Source organism: Dromiciops gliroides, chromosome 3 (genome assembly GCF_019393635.1).
Source record: "Dromiciops gliroides isolate mDroGli1 chromosome 3, mDroGli1.pri, whole genome shotgun sequence".
NCBI classification, from domain to species: domain Eukaryota; kingdom Metazoa; phylum Chordata; class Mammalia; order Microbiotheria; family Microbiotheriidae; genus Dromiciops; species Dromiciops gliroides.
Window position 1 is genome coordinate 46,273,741 of NC_057863.1, and position 19,486 is coordinate 46,293,226.

Sequence of the window (19,486 nt, forward strand, 5' to 3'; positions counted from 1 at the left end):
GAAAAAAAGCAACTGTGGAATATAGATGCTGATTGGACCATACTATTTCTTTTGTTTTTGATGCTGTTGGTTTTCTGATTTCAGGTTTTTCCTTTGTGCTCTGATCCTTCTCATATAACATGACTAATGCAGAAATATGTTTAATGTTATTATGTATATATATAATCTATATCAGATTGCCTGCTGTCTAGGGGAAGGGGGGAAGGAGGGTAGGGAGGGAGAAAAATTTGAAATTGGAAATCTTATATAAACAAATCTTGAACTAAAAAACTAAAAAAAAAAAAGAAACCCTCTTAGCTCCTCACACCTTGAAGGTCTGAACTGTCACTAAGACCACAAAACCAAACATTTGTCCACTTTTCAAGTATAAAGAGGCTGCCTACAGATTTTTCTACTTGTCCTCACACTAAAAGAGGACTTTAAAAAATAACAAAAGTGATACAGTAGCAAAAATGAAACAGTTCCTGTCCTAAATGTCAGTAGTACCAAAAGCCAAAGAAAAAAAACTGGAGAGAATCTTGGGCCAAACAAAAATACAAAGGAAAAGAATGTGGGAAGACTTTAGAACATTGATCAATACTTCAGTGGAGCAATGTGGAAGCCTGCTAGAGGCCATGACTACAAGTATGCGATGGGGCATATGATTATAGTGGTGGCCAAGGTGTATACTGGTTTGGGTTAGCTGTAACTTAAAATTTTTAATAGGCAGATTAACTTCAGGGAAGGGATTATTATTGGGAAGTGATGGTGATATAGCAAAATTCTGATAAATGTGATTAACAAACCACATGAGGTATTCTCATTATTCAAATTCACAGTATATATTTTGATTGGGCTGGAACCAATTACCATGTAACACAACTGTAGCTCTGAATAGTCTGAAGTTGAATACATGAGATCACTTCATTGGGTTAATTGGGACCTGGCTGTATAAATGAGACATTAAAAAAAACACAATTTAAATCTCTATCATCTACATCCCTTTATAAGGCAATATGTAACCAAAATGGATTTTCTCTCTTGCTTCAGTATGAACAGAGATGCTTTTTATTTAAGACTAGAGATAACCACATTTTCTAAGGATATGTTCAAATAGATCTTTGGTCTCATCAACATGGTTATTTCTCCAAAGATGCAAACAACATAATGATGCCTACCCACTGAGTACAATCAACCCTCATCTACATTCTCTCAAAATTCACTGCCAGGATCTATCCCACATGTTGAGAGCCTCCTCTCACTTCCTTCTGACAACAAAATGACAGTGATAGACCCCATGAGCTGTCTACTGATGATGCCTCTTGCCACACAATTCAGTTTATCTTTGGACATGCACACTGCTTCACAGAGCCTGTTCACATCCACCATGCAGCTCTCCACAACCCTTTGTGTAACTGATCTTCTGTTCCAACCCTTCAGAGACATTGGTTTTCTAGGAATTAAGGCCGAACAATACTGAGAATACTGATATTAAAAAGATGGGCCTTTGTTTCTGGGAAAGCTTAGGGTCATTAAATGAAGGTGGCGATTTCTCAAAGGCAATTCAACAGCCCTTCTACCTGCTGTTCAGTTCTGGGCCCAATTCACTGCCCATTCGTAGCGCCCAAGATAAGCTAGCAGAAGAGCACGACAGGTCATCTACTCAATGGCGTGTCCTAGCCAGGACAACAGTCATTCTTCATCCAATTGGTTTTTCCTGTGTTGACAGTTAGGGTCGATACCCTAAATCCAATCTTATCTGCCAAAAGGTCCATGTAGAGAATGAGGTATCATCTATGAGGAACCCCTCCTCAACAAATGGCAATGATGAGTACCCTAGAAAAGCACACCTCACCTTATTTCATCTGATTCTAATGATCAGAAAATTGCCGTTACATTCTAATGGGGAAATGTGACATGTACATGAAATAAAGAAGATACAAGGTAACCTTAGAGGTGAAGGGACTGGGGAACTGGGAAAGGCTTTCTATAGAAGGAAGTACTTGAGGTGAGTCCCAATGGAAGCCAAGAATTCTAGAGTTAGAGGTGAGGGGGAAAGCAGCCTAGATGGTGGCAGGGGTGAGGGTGGGGCCAGTCAGTACAGGGTCGTGTAGACAGGAAATAGGGTGCCATGTGTGAAGACCAGCAAGTAGGTTAGACCACTGTGGGTATAATGACACTGGAAAGGTGGTAAGGAGTCATACCAGAGATGCCAAGTCAGGTTATAGGATTCTATACAATCTTGGCCTTAGGAAATTTAAGATCATTGTTGTATGGACATAGTAATATTTTTCAAGTCACAAGGAAAGAGAAGACTTACATCGTAATAACATCCTAACAACACAGTAGTTATATGCTATAACGCTAACCTACTTAGTGTAGGTAGGCCATAATAAGAGGCAAAAATAGCCTTCTTCCTGATTCACTTATTTTTTCTTCAGAAACAATTTGTTATAGTGGAAATAACACTATCCTGTGAATCAGGAAACATAGCTTTGAGTCCCGGCTTTGACATTTACTAGCTGTATGATTGTGAATAACTATAATTTGTTTGAGTCTCAGTTTTCTTATCTGCAAAATGGGGCTGCATTATTATCAGAGGTTTTTGTTGTTTTCTGAGAAAAACATTTTATAAACCTTAAAGTGTTATTTAAATGTGAATATTATTACTATTGCTTGTGATACCCATGACTACAGTTTGGTCCTCCAAGCCCTACGGGTAACATTGATCTGTTTCTGGCACATTCCTTGCTCAAATAAAAGTAATAGCTGTGTTTCAGAAAACATATGGAGAAAGGCAGACTGAATTATTGGCTATTGGTGTAACCCCCTAGAGAGTATGTGTGAATAAAAACAAATCAAAGGAAAAGCAACTTTTGCTCCTGATCTTTCATATCATCCATTGTAGGGATGGTGAATGTCCAGAAATCCTAGCTCTCAACCTCAGGGAGAGAGAAACAGCTTGAGTGAAGATTTCCCTTTGTAACGATTGGAATAACGCCACCTGCTGGATACTAACTGTAGAAGAGTTCTGCCCATGAAGCGAAGGTCTTTGAGGGCAAGACCAGGAGTCTTTGGTATCAGGAAGTGAGGCAGACTAGTGGGAGGAGGAAGGAGGAGACGGGGGCGCTCTTCCTTTTGGACTCTGGCGGAGAGCGGAGCTAGAAATGTGCTCTCCCTTTAATAGATAGGAATCTAGGCCTTTCTTTCTCTTTACCAAATTCTTATTCTCCTTAATAAATGCTTAAAAGCCTAACTCTTGCTAAAGCTTATAATTTATTGGCGACCACTCATTAAATAGTTTAGACAGTTTAGCTAGAATTTTAGCCCTTAACAGATGGCTGACCACGAAGAGGAAAGCTGAACCTCACTTCTGATCTTTCGGTTGGGTAAGAAATTTCCCCTACCCTAACCCTTTAAATCTTGAGTACTGCTGAATTGCCTGGTGTTTTCCCTTTAAATTTTTTCAAATGGACCTTTCAAACTCCCTAATTACCCTATTTTTGAGTTTAGTCTGTTTAACCAGACAAATGGGAGATAAGATCATGTTAATGCTTTGTTTTTGTGGATTTTCTATTTTTCTTTTTATTTTTGTTAAAAGAGCCAGCAACTTACTCACACAAGGAAATATCTCTCCCTCTCCCAACCATGCTTTTTCAGAGAAACCTGAAGAGATTCCTGCAGTTTTTCCCAGTTCTAACACTAATTGTTGCTCTAATTTTGCATTCCTGGAGGCAATGACCCACCCTCTAGAAGCTTTTAATCCCGTAGTGCCTGGAGGCAAAGTGGGGGAAGAGGAATCCAGGCCTGAGTTCAAAATCAAGTCTGATTCAAATTGCCCTGGTCCCTCCCCTCCTCTCCAAACCCCACCCTCTACTCCTCCCATGGCCAAGCCCATTGCTTCCCCGGCCTGGGAAGTCCAGAGATTTGATGCGCATGCTCAACTTTCTCTAACTACATTTGCAGCTTCAGGCTCAGCCCTTCCCCAGCCTGGCTGTGCTTCTGAGACAACCTTAGAAAACCCTTTAAATTCCAGATATACTCGTTTTGTTCATAATTTTGCTAACCTGCTTTTGTCTTTAATTAGTAATCTTATAAAGCATTTGTATGGTGAAAAGACTGACAGACAATATAGAGGGGTTAAAGAAGAAAAACTTAAGCTGAATAAGAATGACAATCATCACCATAGTTCAAGACTCCGCTTCTTTTGCCATGGAAGGGTATATATTGTACAGAAATGTAGAAGTAAGCAGCAAGGTACTGATATGAGTATTGGGGATTTTAGATATCGGAATCAAGAGTGTTCTGAATTCACTCAGATTATTAATGTCAGTTCAGAGGTTACATAGGATTTCTATGCTATTACATATACATTTTGGAATTAATGGTATAGGCTTATTTTCATAGAGATTTTAATGCTTTTGAGATTGTGTCTTATACTTAGTTTCTAAAACAAGGAGAATATTTGTAAAAGCTTTTTATAGTCATGCGATCAAGTTTATATTTTGTAATACTCTTATTAATATTAAGTTCATATTCATTTAGATTTCCCTAGTTTGAATTTCATTGTCTTTTATTATTCCACATGTATTTTCTTCTATTCATTCATCTATCTAATTTTGAAACATGGTTTTGATTTCATAATACAATGTTAATTCTAGGAGTATTGTGCTCCCATATTCTGAGTTGTTTGTTTTTGTTATTTTTTTTCTCAACTGATTATTTGATCAAACTCTTTAAAGCATTTCCCTGGCAAATTGTTTGCCATGGCAAGTGTAAATTGATTCTAGAAGTATTATTTTTGATAAGCATATTCCAAAAAAAAAAAAAGAGGGGAACATTTGTAAAAGTTGTCTTTGAGATTGTGTTGTGCTTTAACTTTTATTTAAATATGTTCAGATTTTTCAAAAAAGTAATTGTATACTAAGTAAAAAAAAGGGGTATTATTTGAAATTGTTGCATAATTATATATTGTGTTCTGAGTCAAGATGTATTCACATTTTTTGCAATCATTTATTATCCTCAATTTTTAAATCCATATGAGACTTGGATTATGGGAACTTATCATTTAAGACATTAATTGCCTTTATTCTGAGTTATCAGATGCCAGTTGGCCAAGATGCCATCCAATCACAAGAGGAATACATGCAAGAGCAGACACTGAATTGTCACATGAGGGGAGACATGCATGAAGTCAAGGTATGGCCGAGGGAACGGCTTTTGACTAATGTTGAGGTTGGAGTCTCTTGGTTTAATATTTTATTTTATTTTTCCCCACAATATTGTACAGATGGCTGGAAGTATTCATCCCACCCATCTTATTCTACGCCTGGCTTCTATGCTCCCTCCTATATGCCTGATGCCATGGACATCTCAATCCCATGCATCTGATTAAGTCTGACTCAGTTTCCTCCAATATGTTCGGTGGCATGGACATATATTCCATCCATCTATTTTAAGCCTGGCATACTGTATGGGCAGTACATATTGCTCAAGTGTGGGAATGCTCATATCCCATCATTTCTCTGTTCTTTTATGGTAACCCCCATAATTATCTCAGGTGTCATGATAAATACAGTGTTGAATTTGGCCTTGACACCTGTTACCAATTATATTAGATTTTTAAATTTCTCATAATGGCATGAGGATAATTAGGCAGATGATGCAAAAAGTGATGAAACAAAGATAAAAATTATTTTGAAAAATTAATATCACAGCAATTGTCTTCTCAATTACCCTCCATAAGGGGGGGACTATAGTAATATTATATAATATATAATAGCAATATTATAATTTTAAAGAATGTTTCAATTTTTGTTTTATTATATGTTTCATGTGTAACAACTAAGATTCTGAATTCCCTTAGACATGTTTTTGAGAACTTTCATTGTTTGATTTGATTATTGACAAAGCTATTTTAAAGTTGTGTTAAGCTCAATTTTGTAGGAAATTTCCTGGCTGATTACCAGTATCCACACATCAACCCCTGAAAAGACTTCCATTCCACGACTACACCTAGAGGACATCTGAGAAAAGACTTTCAGAGACTTTAAATGAACAGTTTTGTTTTGTTTTTTTCTCTTTTCTTTTTCGGTTATAATATACACCATCTGTAATATGTACTCTCTGCAGAGGCCCTCCCTTTGCAAGACCAATGTCAAAGCGTCGGTTCATGAGGACAAAAAAAAAAAATCGCCCCTCTGGACAAAACTTTCCTCTCTTCCTTTTCTATATTGTTGTTCACATATTATTAGTTAGCAATAGTTATTATATTCTTTTTACTGTTCCGTCAAGGAAACATTTTGTTTCTTGAGGAACAACAGGGGGGACTGTAACGATTGGAATAACGCCACCTGCTGGATACTAACTGTAGAAGAGTTCTGCCCATGAAGCGAAGGTCTTTGAGGGCAAGACCAGGAGTCTTTGGTATCAGGAAGTGAGGCAGACTAGTGGGAGGAGGAAGGAGGAGACGGGGGCGCTCTTCCTTTTGGACTCTGGCGGAGAGCGGAGCTAGAAATGTGCTCTCCCTTTAATAGATAGGAATCTAGGCCTTTCTTTCTCTTTACCAAATTCTTATTCTCCTTAATAAATGCTTAAAAGCCTAACTCTTGCTAAAGCTTATAATTTATTGGCGACCACTCATTAAATAGTTTAGACAGTTTAGCTAGAATTTTAGCCCTTAACACCTTCCTACTATGCTGGGCTGGGGTTCAAAGCCTCAAGCAGCCACCAGACTCTGATTCCATTCCCTATTTCTGGTGAAGAAAATTGACTACTTTTGGTCCATATGCCTGAGGTCAAAAGAATTCTTTTAAACATACAGCAGCACTTGTTCAACACCAAGATAAAGAACTGTTTCTAGCTAAATCCAGGCCAATGTACAGTTTTTTAATTAAAACTACAATTCTTTTCAGAAATGGCAAGTTCACAATTATAGGTCTAGTTTAACCTAGAAAATACTATAGAAAAAGCTCAAAGTGACTTCTCAAACTTGTAACCTGGTACTGATTGGGCCAAAACCTTTTTTCTCTAAGAAGTTAAAGGAGTGTTGCAGAGGGGGGAAAAAAGGGCTAGAAGGGCCTTACAGATCATTAGTTCAACCACCAGGTTATTTTGAAGGTTAATAAGCTGCTTATTTGTCATTGCATATTAAAAGGCTATATTCCACTGGAAACAGAAACATACAGCTGCAACTTGGAGTTAAGTAATTCCAAATATTTACACTATTAAAAATAATTATTTTGTTCTGTCCCTCCCAATATAAATAAAAGCTCACAACAACAATGTGGCACGATGCCATTTAGAGATGACTAAATTTCTACTCAAAACTATCTAAAACTTCTGAGTGATTCCGATTAGTCTCTAAACATATTGGCTATTTTCACACAATGCAACATAATCCATATAAGCTGTTATTAAGGTGAATGATAAAGTCCAGTTTAAAATGCTGAACATCTCTCATTTTATGTTGATAGAAGCAGAAAAAAATGTTTCAAAAGCAATAATAAATATCTTATGTTTACATTGCTAATAGACTCCGCTGGACTGGAGGGAACTGAAGCACATTTGCATAATGCTTATTACATATTATTAGCTCACAGTCTCTATGTTATCAAAGATTTTTTGATTGAGGCATTTCCCCCTAAATAAAAGTGAATAAACACATACATTTTATGCCATTCTATGGATTAGGGAGAAAGATTCCAGAATACACAAAATATCTTTAATTATATCAGCAAGTGAACAATTAGTGTAGATGGATTATAATTTATAAAATAGAATGCATAGTCCTCACACAATGGTTACATTATGTACTGCAGCTGTGGAATACCTGCATTTTATGTAGGAAATTATTTCAACCTGTCCTAAAAATAGGCAACCACTGTTTTTAAGCAAGCTGCTAAACAAAACAAGGTTTCCCCCATATTTATGTTCTATTCAATGCTGGCTACAATATATAAGCTTCCACTTCCTTTCTGGGTTGGGGCCCCAGGTCAGGTTTACTTTGGCCACTAAATTATTACTAGACTAGATTTTCTGGTCCCTGTAATCCAAGTGAGTTTTTAGCAGTATTTATGAAAATTATTCTTTTTTGTGCCACTACCAGCTATGCCAATTATGCATTATATATTCTTAGGCAAATCAAATTCTCTATCCTCTATCTTCAATTTTTCTATCCATAAAACAGGGTAATACTGTGATAACAGAAGAAAAGATCCAGCTCTAAGAAAATCTTAGGATGGAGATTAGAAAAGACATGGTGGAGGTGTTATCTGAGGCAGGCCTTGAAGGAAGAAAGAATTTCACTAAGTAGATATGAGACAGGAGCCTCTTCTAAGGTGAAGAAGGCAAGAGCTCAGGGAAGAGAAAGGAGTGCAGTCTGGCTGTAACATAGAATACAGAAAGAGAGATAGTGAGATATGAGTCTGCAAAGGTAGACTGGAGTCAGATTGAGGAGTTTTTAGCATAACCTCTGTGCAATAAAGAACCACTTAAGGTCTTGGGAAAAAAAAATGAATCTGGCTATTTTATGAACAATGACCTGGAGAAGAGAGACGAGGACCAAAAGATGACCAAGCTTTAAACAGTCTATGTTCTCTGCCTCTGCTTCCTTTTCCTTTTCTAAACTCTGCCTTCTTTCTGTGCCCCTCAACTTTAATTGGGGTCAGCTAGACATATCCACCTGAATGTTTAAAAACTTAACATGTTCGTTTGGGCATAGTCTCCCAAAGAGATCACAGAAAAGGGAAAAGGAACCATATGTACAAAAACATTTATAGCAGCTCTCTTTGTAGTGGCAAAAAATTGGAAATCGTGGGAATGCCTGAACAACTTGTGGTATATGAATGTAATGGAATACTATGGTTCTGTAAGAAATAATAAGCAGGCAGATTTCAGAAAAACCTGGAAAGACTTAATTAGACTGATGCTGAGTGAAGTGAGCAGAACCAGGAGAACATTGTACGCTGTAACAACAACATTGTATGATGACCAACCATGATAGACCTGGCTTTTTTCAGCAGTGCAATGATCCAAAACAATTCCAAAGAACTCATGATGGAAAATGTTCTCCACATCCAGAAAAAAGAACTGTGGGTTCTGAATTGTACAAAAAATTAATTATTCATAACCATAACTAACCTGGAAAAATTATATATAATTGGATTTATGAAAAATTATGATTATATGAAAAATGATAAATTTAGAGAAATTATAACTGGGCCGTAAGTCCCTTCATGGTCGCCATCCAAATGGTGAAGTACAACCTGACTGCTTTCCTGTGGTCTCTTTCCCACCTGCTGCTCTTCGAACTTCTTGAATACAATAAGGGCCTTAGCTGCCTCCAGCCTCAGGGCATGTTACACTTTCCCTGGTTTGTATTAAGGCCTGTAACCTTCTGTCTGTCTGCTCTGTCAGTTTGCCCTTCGGCCTCTCTTTTGCCTGCTCCTAGTCCTTCTCGTCTTCTCCTGCTTCCTTGTAGCCCCATCTCCAGTCTCCAATCTTTGCCGTCTCCTCAGCCGCCTCTTGACCTCTTTTTGTCCGTCCGAACCCCTGAGTCTTGTCTATCTAGTCCATCCTCAGCCCATCCTCTAGTCTGTCCTTCTTTATCTAGTCTGTCTCCTTCTCCCGTCTCCTTCCTCCCTCCTAGCTAACTCCCAGGTCTATATATACCTTTTCTTCTCTCCACTCAAATCTCGGGGCTTCCTTCGCCCCCACAGACCAAGCTAATCCGCCAGTCAGAGCTGCAGCTGGGGGGGGGGGGGTGGTGCTCTCGAGCCTCATGCCTCAGCACAGGCTATCCGGGATCCTTCAGATAGCTCCGCTCAGGTCAGAGGGAGCTGGGGGCTTTTTTTTCCCCCCAGCTGTCTGACCTGCCCATGGGGCCCTCTGAGGAGGAGGGGGAGAGACCCCGAGGGCCTAAGGCTTTCTAATCTCAGCCTAAAAGTAGGGTCCCCAAATCAAAATAAATTTCCACAGTATGTAGATTAAACCATACTGGTTCTACTTTTTGGTGGTTGTTTTTTCTTTATTGAAGTTTTTCCCTTGCGTTCTGATTCTTCTTTCACAACATGACTAACACAGAAATATGTTTAATGTGAGTGTACATATATAGCCTATAGCAGATTGCTTTTTGTCTTGGAGAGGGGGGAGGGTAGGAAAGGAGAAAAATGTGGAACTAAAAATCTTAGGAAACAAATGTTGAAAACTATCTTTACATGTAACTGGAAAACGATAAAATACTTTTATGATAACAACAACAACAACAAAAACTTAACATGTTCAAAACCAAATTTGTTTTCCTCCCCAGATAATCTCTCATCTTCCTTCTCACTGTCAATAGTTTCCATTTGCCTACCACTTGCCTAGGCTTGGAAACTGAAAACTGGGGAGTCAATTTTGTTCTCTAAAATCAATAATGGGTACTAAGCACCTCACTCAACTGCGTGAGATATGAATGTTATTAGATTCTGATAAGATACTGTCATCTTTACATCCACTGACCTGTTGTCTCCTTTTTGATCTTACTAACCTAGTTACTCATCAATTGAAACTAATGAACCTGGTTCCTCAAAAGTCTCTCCAATTCCAAGCCATCCCCAACAATATGTTCCTGACTATGTTACCCTATCCCCAAATCTCCATTGATTCCCCATTAACCATAAAGCCCATTTTTCCAGGCATTCAAGGCTATCCCCTTGAGCCTTGTCTTCCACTATTCTCCTTTCAGGCCCGCTAAATTCTGCTAAATTAGATGGCTTATCCCTTAGTTTTCTCACTTTTGCTCAACCTGTAATGCTTTCCTTCTCCACCTGTTAAAATCTTGCCAAGTATCTTTCAATTTAAAAATCAAACACCTTCCCCATGATAATACTTCACACTGGGTCTGGCAAGAGTTTATCAAGTGCAGCTATATGGACAGACATAGGGACTGGACCTGTGATCTCACGTGTAAAGAGAAAGGAACTATCACTTCTGGGTGAGAAACTAACTAAAGGAAATGTAAGTATGTATGTATATATGTATGCTCTCCTTGGATGAAGACAACAGTCACAGGGAACAAATATTCTACTTTCTTTTATATATTTAAGAAAAGGCGTTTTAGAGAAGTAATAAGCTTCAGGCAAGTGGCCTGCAGAGCTGGAACAAGAATGGAGGGCATCCAATTGTCAGTCTAATGCCCTTCTTAGTAGTTTTCATCCATGAGTTTGTCCCTGAGCCTTCCCACCCATGAGCCAGTGCTTCCACAGCACTTTGCACACGCATACACACACCAGCTTACAAAATCTCTTCTATCTTCCCTAACACACATTTGTGCATAAATGCTCCAATTTTTAATCTCTTTTATTGCTGACATTTAGATAGCTACTTGAAGGTTTGCAAAACACTTGACAAACTTTACTTGTTTGTTCCCTACAACAAGCCTCTGAACTAAGGATATTACCCTCATTTTACAGATGATCAAACTGAGGCACAGAGAGATTATGACTTCCCTATGGTCACAGCGGTGGTAAGTGTTTGAAGCAGGATTCAAAATCAGATCACATATGATTTCAAGTCCCCCACACCATTCTGGTCCTTAACACAGAACACTGGGTCTTGAAATGCCAGGGAGAGGCAGCTAGGGGGCACAGTAGACAGTGTGGAGTCAGGAGGACCTGGGTTTAAATCCAGCCTCAGACATTTGACACTTAACTAGCTGTATAACCCTGGGGAAGTCACTTAACCCCAATTACCTTGCCTCCCCCCGCCCCCCCAAGGTGCCAGGAAGAAAAGGTAGAACCCTAAGAAAGGTCTCTTTCAGATGGCTGTGCTCCTGGTGTTGTTTGTTGACCTTTGCTTGTTCACAATCAATTATCACCAGCTTATTCCAAGGGCCTCCACTTATTTTCTTGTAAATCTTATTTGACTTCTGCAGGCCTCCCCTCAAGAAAATATGTCCAAGTACCCAACTTATTACTTACTATCCCTATGCCAATGAATATCCATTCCAGGCTAGAGCCTCTCTCAATAATTAAAAAAAAAATCACAAAGAATTCATTTTAAAAAACAAACACTTCATAAAGGGCAGCTGGCATCTACAGAGGCAGAGTGGCATAGCAGATCTTGAGAGCTGGCCTTGAAGCCAGGGTGACCTGGATTGAAGTCCTCCATTTATTGACATGGGCAAGTTCCTCAGTCTCTCAGTGATCTAGATCAGAGGGGCCCAACTGGAAAGCAGTGGGCTCCCCCGACCAGAAGAAATCTAACTGGGAAATGTTTAATGGAATAAATATACAGTGTAACATCATATCAAATTGTGGTTTTCTAAGTCAATATGTAGACACAGGTATCTGTTCTATTTGAGTTTGATGCCAATGCTCTAGACAACTCTACCATATGCTGCAGCAAAAGTGCTCAATTACACTGGCAGAGGGAGTTTCCTCTAATAATGAAATCACAGATCAATCTCCTATTCCTATCCTTCTGTGCCAGGCACTGTGGGTGAAACAAAGAGAAACCGGACCAAATTGTAGCCCACTGGGGCTTTAAATTAAAGAAGAACAGTCAAGAAAAGTCTGCAGCCATCAAAAAAGCTCAATCAAAAAATAATTCATGATTTAGAGTCAGTGTGATACAACAAAAAAAAGCAATGGATTGGGAGTCAAAGACTTCATGCTCCCAGCCCATCTCAGCTACCTGACAGCTGGGTAGCCTTGAGCAAAATGTGGAAAACAAAGAATTTGGACCCTTTGACTCTCTACTTTCTGTTATTGTCCTAAGCTACAAACTCAGCCCCTACTCCCACAAGTTCACATTTCTTTCATTGTTTTTCTGTTTCAGACCCCATTAATATTAAGTAATATTGAAGTTTACTAATATTATTCTAGATTAATAACTGCACTTTAGCGTTAGAAAACCACTTTACATTACTTCGTTTGGCTCTCACAACAAACCCATCAAATTGTACCTATTATTACTCTGATTTTATACAAGAGCTGAAGCCGAAATATGGGAAGTGACTTTCCCAAAAGTTACAGCTAGAAGCTGAGGGAGGGCTGGAATCCAAGCCCAGCATTCAATCAATGATGCCTCCATGCCTAAGACTGTAAACTACTTGAAGACAGAGGCTGTGTCTTTTCTATCTCTGTATGCTCAAGAACTCCATGCAGAACACAGAGTAGACATTTAATAGTAATAATAGTTGACAATTAGTTAGTGCCATAAGGTTTGTTAAGTACTTGACATGTATAATCTCATTTGACCCTAAAAAGCCTGTGATTCTTTTTTAAACATGAGGAAACTAAGAAAAGTGAAATAACCTGCTCAGGGTTACATAGATGGGTTAAGTGTCAAGGAGGATTCAAATCCACGTCTTCTTGTGTTTTGCACACAATATATATTTGTTGACTGAATTTACTCATTCTTCATCTCTAATCTCCAGCTCCAGAAAGATAGAGAGCTGGCCTCCAGTGAGGAAGACCTAAGCTCCCATTCCAACTTTTGATGTTTATTGGGTGTGTAACTCTGGACAAGTCACTTAACCTCTCAGTGACCCAGAAACAACATCACTCTTTTTTTGTGTGTGTGAGGCAATTGGGGTTAAGTGACTTGCCCAGGGTCACACAGCTAGTGTCAAGTGTCTCAGGATGGATTTGAACTCAGGTCCTCCTGAATCCGGGGCCGGTGCTCTATCCACTGTGCCACCTAGCTGCCCCAACAACATCACTCTTAAGTCCCAAGTCAGGCACAGAGAGAATTCCCTTCCCCTAAATAAAGTTACAACCCGCCCCCGAACAGCTTTCTCACCCCTAAGTCCAGGTCTGCCCTCCCTAATCACTGGTCCAACAGCCCTCCCCTTCGGAACCTTATCCGGAAAGTCGCCCTCCCTAGAAAGCCCTGGCTTTGCCATCCGTCACTGGGGTCGAGGGCGGAGGGAAGGGAAGGAGGGGAAGGGGGGTTTCCTCTCCTCCCCATCAGCCCCGGGGGGAGAGCAGTGGCAGTCACTGATGCACACAAAGTGGACCACAGGCAAACTACAATTTTGTGTCATGGGGCTGGGGTCCCTCTCTATCCCCCAGGGCCTCCAGGTCTCAGCTAGAATCCTACCTTCTACGAGATTCTGCCTCATCTCCCTGCCTCCCAAGACCCCCGCCCCCCATCCTGTCTCTCTCTAGTAGATAACTAGTGGATCTGATGCGCCTGCGGGCTCCGTGAGAGCAGACACTCGCCTTTTTCTTTCTTTCTGCCTGGCATACTGCAAGCACCTAATAAATGCCTGCGGACAGCTTGGCTAGGCCCGGACTTTTCCACGTGCCACCGGCTGTCACCCGGGGTCAGGGATCTCGGGGTGGCTACGTGTACCTATAGCTGGCCCAGCCCCGGGGAGGGGAGGGCAGAGGGAGGGTCCAGAGCCCCGGCCCCGCTCCCCTCCCCTCCCCTCCCTCACCCCCCGCCCACCTCCAGCCCTCGGAGCGACGCTCCCACGGGCCTCACTTCCGAGTGCCACGCGACACGGGGCCGGGGGGGCGGCCTCCGAGCGCCGGCGGCAGCGACCACGCGGGCGGGCGGCCCGACCCCTAAAGGGCCTTCAGCCGGAGCCCCAGCGGCCGCGTGCCCGCGGCCCCCGAGTCTCCCAGCCGCTCAGGACCCACCTGCCAGCAGCGGGGTGGAGGGCGCCATCTTGTCCCGGAAAGAGATCTCCTTCCGTCCGGCGTCCGGGTCAGAGTTCACGAGGCCGGGGGCCGGCCCCTACGGGACCTACACGTCTTCGCTGCAGCGGAGGCGACGACGTGGTTCTTCCGGCGCGAAGGGGCGGGCGGGAGGCGGGGCGGCCCCTGATAGGTCGGGGTGGAGCGCGGGGAGGCCCCGCCCCCGGCGGGCTCCTAGGCCGCCTGCGCACTTCCACGGGGCGGAGCCTCCCTAGTGCTGACGTTGGCAGACGGACACCCCGAAGCAGCGCGGAGCCGCCTCTACAAATTCCACCCGTTTCGCCTAGCTTCCCCTTTCTCCTCCGGAGCTTCGGCCGCGAGCGAGCCAGCGATACTCTTCCCCGAAGGCGCGGCCGCCGCTGACAGCGCACGGACGGCCTCCCTTCCGTGCCCCGGCGCGGCTCTCGCGGTGACAGCCGGAGCGGCGCGCCCCACCCCCCACCGCAGCGCGCACGCGCAGGCTCCCAGGCTCGCCAGCGGCCAGCCGGAGCTCGCGCCCGGGGCCCCGTCTATTGAGCGCGGCCGAGCGAGGCGGCGGCGGCGGCGGCAGCGGTAGCGGCGGCGGCCCCGGCGGGGCGGGGCGGGGCGGCGGCGGCGGCGGAGGCACCGGCCTCGGGCGGGCGCAGCGAGCCAAGATGGTCGCCAAGCAGCGGATCCGTATGGCCAACGAGAAACACAGCAAGAACATCACTCAGCGCGGCAACGTCGCCAAGACGTCGGTGAGGCCGCCGGCCCGGGCGGGGGGCGAGCGGGTGGGGGGCGGCGGGCGGGGTGGCCCCGGGCCGGGGCGCCACTAACGCCGCGGCTTCTCCCCTTGCAGAGGAACGCCCCCGAGGAGAAGGCGTCCGTAGGGCCCTGGTTGTTGGCGCTCTTCATTTTTGTGGTTTGTGGCTCGGGTAAGTGTCGCCCGTGGGCCCTGCCGGCGACGGCATTCGTGTCCGCGGGGGATGGGGGGAGCAGCCCGGCCAGGGCTCGGGAGCCCCGCGGGATCGTGACATCCTGCTGCCGTGACAGGCGAGCGTGAATTTAGGGGAAGGGCAGCGAGGGGGATCTGGAGTCACCTCCGGCTGTCACCTCCAACCGTCGGGGGGGGGGGCAGCGCTGACCTCACCGCCTGTCGCGATGGCCAGTCGCGATGGGTCACCCGCTTCGCCGCCCTCGGAGGATCAGAGAGAGGGTGTTGGGCAGCCCGCTCGCTTCCGGGGGGGGGGGGGCTGGGGGCTGGGGGCTTTGTGCTGGTCTGACCTAATGCTAATCTCGGTGTCAGCAGTGATGAGGGAGCTAGCCTCGGTGGAAGCGGTCAGCTCCGCCTCCGTGGATCTGTAGTAGTAGTAGCAGCATTTCCCTAGGAAGAGGCAGCAGCCAAGCCCTTTTATGTAATCTAAGGATGATGAAAGAGTCCGGGTTGAATTTTCAGCCCACCGCTACACTCGGCTAAGCTCTAAGGTGTACCGTCTTACTGGGCAAGCTGACGTCACTCTAAACTACAAATCTCCACATTCTTGCGGATCGCCTTGTTTCTTTTTGTATTCCTTAATACTGAATTTTTTGAGGCCAAATGGAATTTTAAAATTGGAGGATTTAGACCTGGAAAGGGCTTTGAGAGATTTCAGTGCAACGTCGTACCCCCTCCCCCCAACACACACACACATATTTTACAGGTAAAGCTACTCAATCAGAGGAAAATGGAGCAATTTGGCCAGTACCTCAGTCAGGTTTGGACACTGGGTCCTGGGTGTTCTTTACTTTCACCTGCCTTTCATACAATTTAAAGAACCTAAGATTTTTGTGAAAGTTCACTTAATGGGAGTATGTAATTTGTATTCCCTTCTAATTCGAACCAGCATCATTCTGTAATGATAAATGAAACTTGAGGCTTAGGGGTGCTTTGGGAGAAATTAGACTGCCTCAGGTGAACATAAATTGTTTCTAAGGTTTGTTTTAAAGCACTGTTTTAATACTTACCTCTTCTCCTTACAGCAATTTTCCAGATTATTCAGAGTATCAGGATGGGCATGTGAAGTGACTGACCTTAAGATGTTTTCATTCTCCTGTGAATTATAACTTGAACTCATTCCTGATGTTTGATACCCTGGTTTAAAAAACAGTTCAGTAAAGCATCCTGCCTCAGAATGACTCTTCATGTCATCCGTCATGTGTCATTCCAAGGTTTCTTCACAAGTCATTCCAAGTTTTATAGTTCATACCACAGTGCCTTGAAAAGCACCACATGTATAAAGCAATAAAATTTGATTGTTGATCTACAATCGTGGACCCGACTTATTCAGTCAAGTATAAATTCTTGTTTTATGTGATTCTGAAAACTGTATGCAGTATAGATACCTAGACTAAATCTGTATAGACAAAAGATCTTTGATTTTTGTTTGCCCTTTAATGTATAAATGCAGTTAGTCTTAATTTAAAATTTGGAAATTGTATAGCAGCTAGGCACTTTATTGCTGTCTTGTGAATTGAAAGCACACTCATTAGGTAAACTTAGCAGTGCTGTAATATGGTGCTTATAAATGGAACATCTAGATTTAGTTAGCCTAGTTTCCCTGCAGCCTTTGGCACCTGAAAATGAAAAGGCTTTCAAAATGCTACTCTAGAGGGAGATTCTTAGATCAGAACATTTATTTTAATAATGTTATTACTTTGACACTACCTTGGATTTCACATGGTTAAATTAACCTAAGAGGCCATAAAAAAACAACCTGATGAAGCATTCTGTCACCTCCTTGGTTACTGCAATTTCTTTGAGGTGGTGATATAGTAGAATCTGTTAACATGGCTTATAAGTGTGTTGTAAATGTCATCTAAGTTATTCATGTCAAATATTAAGGGTATTCACCACAGGTTAAGATTTGCAAGTCAGCCCATACTAGTTAAGCAGTTTACCATGGCATAACTTGGAAAATATGTATTATGAAAATTTCACTACTCATTTATCAGGTTGTGACATGCTGTTGAGTCCAGCTGTGCCTTAGACCTCATAGCATGTTGATAGCACTTTCAGTACAAAAAGAAAAAAGGCACACCAACTAAATTAACTAAGGTCAACTTCAAGTCTGCTTTTTTTTAGACTTAAAATTAGAATTCCCCCATAAAGATACATATATGTGAAGCTCTATCTAGGTACCAAATACATTGGGCTTAATCTTTAGTATTCACCTTGAGTGTAGGTTGCAATCAGTTAACCTTTCCTGTTATATTGAGGATGGGAGAGGGAGCTAAATTTTGAGTTTAAAAAACTTGGAAAAAAAACCAATTACTAATGACTTTCTCTCATTGACTAAAGTTATAGGCAACCAGTGGACAAAGTTGGTTTGTGTATTAATGAAAATGGTAAACAAGGAAGTGGCTTTTACTGCCTCCTAGCCCCTCACTTGGATAACATCTGGACAAGGCTATAACGAAGAAAATCTGACAGGATTCTCATAACTAGCTTTCAATCTGTTTAACCAGAGGCAGTTAAAATAGCAGTGACACTGGTAGTCAAGGTTTAACAGGTAAGTAAACTACTGCTCCTATAATTTTAAAAGAATAGGAAAATTGCTACTGCTGGTATTTAGCTAAGGTGGGTAGGGTTCTGTCTCTTTCTTTAGTTGTATTTTTTGCCACGTCAGTTAACATAACCAGGTCCCTATTTGTCATTTGAAGATAAACGCCTTGGTTAACAGATTCTAACTATACTATAACTTTTAAAATGCAAATTTTTGCTCTAAATTTGAAGTAGGTGCCTTAATTTTGTTTTGAGTCAAACCATTCCACTGCAAATTTTTTCTTGCTTTAGTACAGTTGGCTTCAAATAAGGATTTTCTGTTTACAGTGTCTTACTGACTAAATTGACTGTTAAATTGGTGTACAAATTAGTCATTTCACATCTGTAAAAAAACTCCATTCCCTTTGTATTTACATGTGTAATTTACCCACCTTATGCATTTTATATTAAGCAATTTATGCATGTTTGGTTAAATGAAAATCTTGTGCTTTTTGATTGGTTTGCCCCCATCAAAAATAAAAATGCCCTCAACATGTGATGCTTTTGTTAAAAGAAACAACCTCATTTAAATGTCTAGTTATTAGATGTTAAAATGCTTTGTATTACGCTGTTTAGGTTAAAGGAAACATTATTGTTGAGGCTTTGTAATCTTTGAAATAGATGTAAGGAATAAGATGGAGAGTGCATAGTAACACGTGTACAGTATGCTTTTTAAATTGTTTAAATGCTTTCCCCATGTAGAAGGTGCCCCTCTTTCACTGTATTGTCTTCATCTATGGAAAATATACCTTCCTGTTCCTCTTTCTCCTCCTCTCCCCTCCCCTCACTGAATTCTTTATGCTATATAAGGAGGTCAGTCAACAATACAAAATAGTTTATGAGATTGTCAGCATCTCATTTTCTAATTTTTAGTTGTAATAAATTTCCAGGGGATAACCACATTATTTCATTGTATGCACTTGGTTGTATATAATACACCTCAAAATAAAGTGGTTGTTGAGTAGGTTTTGAAACATTTCTCAACTGTATGAAGGTTTTTACTGTAATGGAATTCGTTGTAACAGGCTTTGACCTGTATTAAAGGAACTTGGTATACTCGATTTTCTTGCGGGCCACAGGATCTTTAAACAGAAGCTTCAGGGACTTTTTGTTATAATACAGGTTACAAACAGCTGTTGCCCTCACTGGGCCCAACAAGAGAGGGTTTTGAGCTCGTTTTTGTTAAATTCCCAATGAAGATGTAGTTGGCTTTTAGCAACAGCTCTCTTCAGGAGCAAGCTACTTGAGCATACTGTTTCAATAAGGAAGTATATGT

At 42.0% G+C, this 19,486-nt stretch overlaps 2 protein-coding genes across 3 annotated transcripts in view; one reads left to right on the plus strand and one right to left on the minus strand.

Moving 5' to 3' along the window:
* Nucleotides 1–14,780, minus strand: part of EIF2A (eukaryotic translation initiation factor 2A) — a 41,689-nt gene extending 26,909 nt beyond the window's left edge. The window contains exon 1 of one of the 2 annotated variants that reach the window (XM_043990783.1): nt 14,613–14,766. In XM_043990783.1, coding sequence (XP_043846718.1) covers nt 14,613–14,640 — 28 coding nt within the window. In that variant the 5' untranslated portion in view covers nt 14,641–14,766. Of the gene's footprint in view, nt 1–14,612 lie in introns of both variants that reach the window. The other variant, XM_043990784.1, reaches the window with a different exon arrangement.
* Nucleotides 14,781–15,051: 271 nt separating this feature from the next.
* On the plus strand, nt 15,052–19,199 carry SERP1 (stress associated endoplasmic reticulum protein 1). Its single transcript, XM_043990785.1, has 3 exons — nt 15,052–15,388; nt 15,490–15,565; nt 16,650–19,199. The coding sequence occupies exons 1-3, from the start codon at nt 15,305–15,307 to the stop codon at nt 16,688–16,690; spliced, it is 201 nt and encodes a 66-aa protein (XP_043846720.1). The 5' UTR covers nt 15,052–15,304; the 3' UTR covers nt 16,691–19,199.
* Nucleotides 19,200–19,486: the final 287 nt, after the last annotated feature.

Excerpts from the sequence above, each read along its gene's own strand:
- SERP1 (XM_043990785.1), top strand. The coding sequence starts at position 15,305 with ATGGTCGCCAAGCAGCGGATCCGTATGGCCAACGAGAAACACAGCAAG. Across the intron at positions 15,389-15,489 it reads GCAACGTCGCCAAGACGTCG|AGGAACGCCCCCGAGGAGAA; the intron begins GTGAGGCCGCCG and ends CTCCCCTTGCAG. Across the intron at positions 15,566-16,649 it reads TTTTGTGGTTTGTGGCTCGG|CAATTTTCCAGATTATTCAG; the intron begins GTAAGTGTCGCC and ends TTCTCCTTACAG.